Source organism: Larimichthys crocea, chromosome VIII (genome assembly GCF_000972845.2).
Source record: "Larimichthys crocea isolate SSNF chromosome VIII, L_crocea_2.0, whole genome shotgun sequence".
Classification (NCBI taxonomy): Eukaryota; Metazoa; Chordata; class Actinopteri; family Sciaenidae; genus Larimichthys; species Larimichthys crocea.
The window spans coordinates 24,647,199-24,651,722 of NC_040018.1; the positions used below are offsets into that span (position 1 = coordinate 24,647,199).

The following is a 4,524-nucleotide window of genomic DNA, read 5'->3' on the forward strand; positions in this document are numbered from 1 at the left end:
TCTCTGCTACCTCCAGCTCTGCCTCCTGTCTTTTCTTTCCCTCAGTGGCACTGTCTCTAGACCAAACAACATCGCTGGTCTCACCACAGTTTTGTACACCTTTCCTTTTCATTTTAGCTGAAACTCTTCTATCACACCTGACACTTTTCTCCACCCGTTCCAACCTGCCTGCACACGCTTCTTCGCCTCTTTCCCACACTCTCCATTGCTCTGGACTGTTGACCCTAAATACTTAAAATCCTCCACCTTCTTTATCTCTTCTCCCTGTGACCTCACTCTTCCACTTGGGTGGAACACACATGTACTCCGTCTTGCTGCGGCTAACCTTCACTCCTCTCCTTTCCAGGACGAACCTCCTGTTGTTGTTCACCTGCATGTGACAAATAAACCCGAAACTTTTATTTTGAAAGCCAGTACCGGAAGTCTTCCTGTCCGGATTCCCTCGGCGGAGTCACTCTCCCGTCATCCGACCAGCCGAGCCGCCGTGCTGCTGTTTTACCGTCTGTTTGCAAAAATGAGCGACAAAGGTCTGTCAGACGAAGCAGCGGCAGCAGCTTGTAAAGATGGAGACGCAATAACTAAGGTAGGATGTCTGTTTTACCTGTTAAAGCTCAACTTAACTACCCTGTCAAACCCAGCACACCCAGCAGGCCGACGGCTCCCAGACAGGTTAACCAGCGAGGGGCGTCTATCATCGGGACACGATTTTCACAAAATGTGCATCACGGACCGGGTGACAACTGTATCAAACACGACTATCAAAGCCTGTTTTAAGCGTTGAAGCCGCACATGAGTCCTGGCAAACACGGTGTGTTGGTTTTATTCCAGTTTTTTTGTGAGCTAGCTAACCCACAGTTCAACTTTCTCATGTGGAAAGAAACTCCTCACAAACTTCAGACGCGGTTTATTAAATCGTGCGTAGCTCAAAGCATTCAATAAAACACACACACACACACACTGAGCCTGTACTCACAGGAAAAGTTAGTATTTAGGCGCGGTCAGTCAGCCACTGTGGTGAAATGCAGGCGGGACTGGGAAGAGCTAACGTGGGCTGTGGTGCAAGCTGCTGCTGCTGGAGGCAACCTGTGCAGCTCGTTTTAAAAATATGCAAATGAATTTACCCTGAGACACTGACACACTGCTGTACATTCACCGTGCATGTGCAATATGCACACACAGAAAGTTAGGCCCCAAAAAATAGGTAAACAGCAATATAAAATGATTAAACCATCATCATTGAGTATATATATTTCAGAAATAATAATGAATTTGTTTTTACGTGTTTTTTGGCAGTAAATTCCTTTAGCACATTTTTATGGTGGCTTTTAATCTGGCATCACTGCATACTGTATGCAGACTTGCATGCATGTACAAATCACCAGCAGTAAATATTTTGCTAGTATTGAACTACAAGACGCAAAACGAGGGATGCACCGAAAATTCGGCCACCGAAAATTTTCGGCCGAAAATGGTCCAAAAGTGCATTTTCGGCTTTCGGTGAAGTGGCCGAATAGTAAGTCCGAATAGTGGCGTGACGCAATTGATGCAATGAAACAACGTGCGCGGTGATCTGGCCAGGGTTGCTGATTCTTTTCTCATTCACACACAATAAACTCACAATGCAGGATATAGGAAAAACACAGGCAAGAAATACAGACCCTTTCCAAAAAATTAGAATATCGTAGAAAAGTTTACTTATTTCCATAATTCCATTAAAAAGGATAAACTTTCATAGATTATAGATTCAGGGCCCACAATTCAAATAATTTCAAGTATTTATTTGTTTATTTTTAACAAAATTTGGGCTTCCAGCTCAAAAAACCCACGAAAACAGGAATTCAAAAAATTAGAATACTGTGAAGAAATCAGCCCAAATTTTGCAGGGCATTAATGTTTTTAACTGGGTGTCACACACTAATCATCTACTAAACTCAAAGCACCTGACAGACTTGACAACTGGCCAGAAGACCATCATTGATACCCTCCATAGGATGGGTAAGCCACAAAAGTTCATAGCTAAGGAGGCTGGCTGTTCACAGAGTGCTGTGTCCAAGCATATCAATGGAAAGTCTAGTGGAAGGGCAAAATGTGTCAGGAAAAGATGCACCAGCATAAGAGATGACCGTGGACTTCAGCAGATTATCAAATGGAGAAGATTCAAGAATCTGGCAGAGATCCAGAAAGAGTGAAATGAGGCGGGAGTCACAGCTTCAAAAATCACCACATTCAGACACATCCAGGAGATGGGCTACAACTGTCGGGTTCCTCGGGTCAGGCCACTTCTGAGCCTGAGCCAACGCAGGAAGCGACCTGGCCCCTGCCGATACCGCCAGAAGCACCAAAACTTGGTTTAATCCCATGCCATCACAGTGCTTGACTGGCCAGTCAACTCGCCAGACCTAAACCCCATTGAGAATCTATGGGGTATTATCAAAAGGAAAATGAGGGCTACCAGACCCCCCAAAAAAGAAAGAAATCTGGGCTTCCATAACTCCCACGCAATGCCACAGGCTGATTGCCTCAATGCCACAACACATCGAGGCAGTGATTAAGGCAAAGGGATTCCCAACCAAGTATTGAACATTGACATATCGTTTAGAAAGTACCATATTTTGACTGATTTGATGTGATCCTAATATCTTTCTTTCTTTCAGCTAAAACTGAGAAGTAAATGGTGATTTCTTCACAGTATTCTAATTTTTTGAATTCCTGTTTTCGTGTTTTTTTTTAGCTGGAAGCCCAAAATATGTAAAAATAAACAAATAAATACTTGAAATTGTTTGAATTGTGGGCCCTGAATCTATAATCTATGAAAGTTTAACCTTTTTAATGGAATTATGGAAATAAGTAAACTTTTCTATGATATTCTAATTTTTTGGAAAGGGTCTGTACATCATACACTACTCTTTAGCGAAGCTATATACTCTCTACACATGCGAGGTGCGTTCAACACCGTCGGAATGACTATGATGCGTTCATGAACGTGGGAAAAATGGAAATTCACCGGAAATATAATAAAAGTAAATAGTATTTCTTTCAAGAACAAATTAACAGTGATTAAAACAACATGGGCTTTCTAACAGTATAAATGAAATAATAATTAATACTAACTGGAAATTCTACTGGAATATTTGAAGGATATTAAATAAACATTTACTTTCTTTGAAAAAACATGTCCAAAAATTTATTCTAGGCTATTTATGCAATAGTAAAAAAAATAGTGAAAAATTTAACAACGGCATTTCATATTCGGTTTCGGTATTCGGCCAACCATTTAATTTTTTTTGGTTTTCGGCCGAAAATTTTCATTTCGGTGCATCCCTACGCAAAACAGTTGCAAGCCTTTGATTAGAGTTATGTAAAGCTTTTGATGGGATAGTTAGGTCCTAGAGATGTGGTGACAACAGCTGCGCAGAGGGGGGCCCAATTTGATTTTTTTTTTTTGTCATGGGGCCCAAAATTCATAGCCTGCACATAGGCGCACTGATAAATATCAACACATCTCCCACAGATTGCCTCTAGTCTGCAGGTATTTGCTAAAAAAAAAAGTTACTTATAGGCTTTTTTATCTCACTTCCATTAAAGTCCATGCTAAAGACTTCCAGCAGATCCACAGCTCAAAGTTTACTGTTGCAATAATTTGACCCGAGTAATAAAAGAGACTGATGAAGTCCGTCCAAACCTCTCAGACCTCTCTTGGAGCATGATCCACGCCTCTCACAGCTCAGTTACTTTTAGCAGAGCTTCCAAAGTTCAAGAGAGTTGAACTTTGGAAACTCCGCTAGAAGTAATCAGGTTACTTTCAGCTACAAGTTGGCAGAACTGTTGGCTGACGGGAACACATGAAGAACTGGTTCATGCTGCAGCAAAGTGTCTTTCTAAAGATGTGTGATACATTTCTGAAGCTGAAAATGTGGCACGTTTGGAGGAAGGGCACAGGAAAGAGGAACAGTTGCGTGCCATAGAGATAACACGCGACTGTGAAACACACACACACACACACACACACAAAGTAGAAGTTATACTTAAACCCCTTTTTTTTTTCTCCTATTTTTTTGACACATTTCATTTAATTTAAAATACACCCCAAACGTCTTACTGGTTCACTCTTAAATCCAGATTTTGAAGCAACAATCCTGTGAAACATGTCAGTGTTTGTCCCTTTAGGACATCTGCAGACGTCAGTACAAGCCTAGCATGCAAAACTCTTCTTTCTTCCTTATGTTTTTGCATAGAAAATAAGACGTAAATGTAGCCCACGCTGATCTGTTCAGGATGGTAATACTGCCTGATTCACATCTCACACGGATGTGATGATCATTGGGTTTATGCGCTTGGTTGCACAGAGGTGCAATTTGGCTGAAATCCTTCACAGGTGAGTGCCAGGATACAAATTTTCATCTGCTGGAATTCAAACACAACCAATATTTGGTTGTGAAGGGTAACACAGGGGTAATAAACCATAGACATATATACATCGTACGTAAACGGCGCCGCCATATTGGTTCGGGCAGATCTGCCTGT

General features: G+C 41.6%; 1 protein-coding gene across 1 annotated transcript in view; it reads left to right on the forward strand.

Moving 5' to 3' along the window:
- Nucleotides 1-413: 413 nt before the first annotated feature.
- Nucleotides 414-4,524, forward strand: part of glo1 (glyoxalase 1) — an 18,497-nt gene continuing 14,386 nt past the window's right edge. The window contains exon 1 of the mRNA XM_010731826.3: nt 414-583. Coding sequence (XP_010730128.1) covers nt 515-583 — 69 coding nt within the window. The 5' untranslated portion in view covers nt 414-514. The remainder of the gene's footprint in view (nt 584-4,524) is intronic.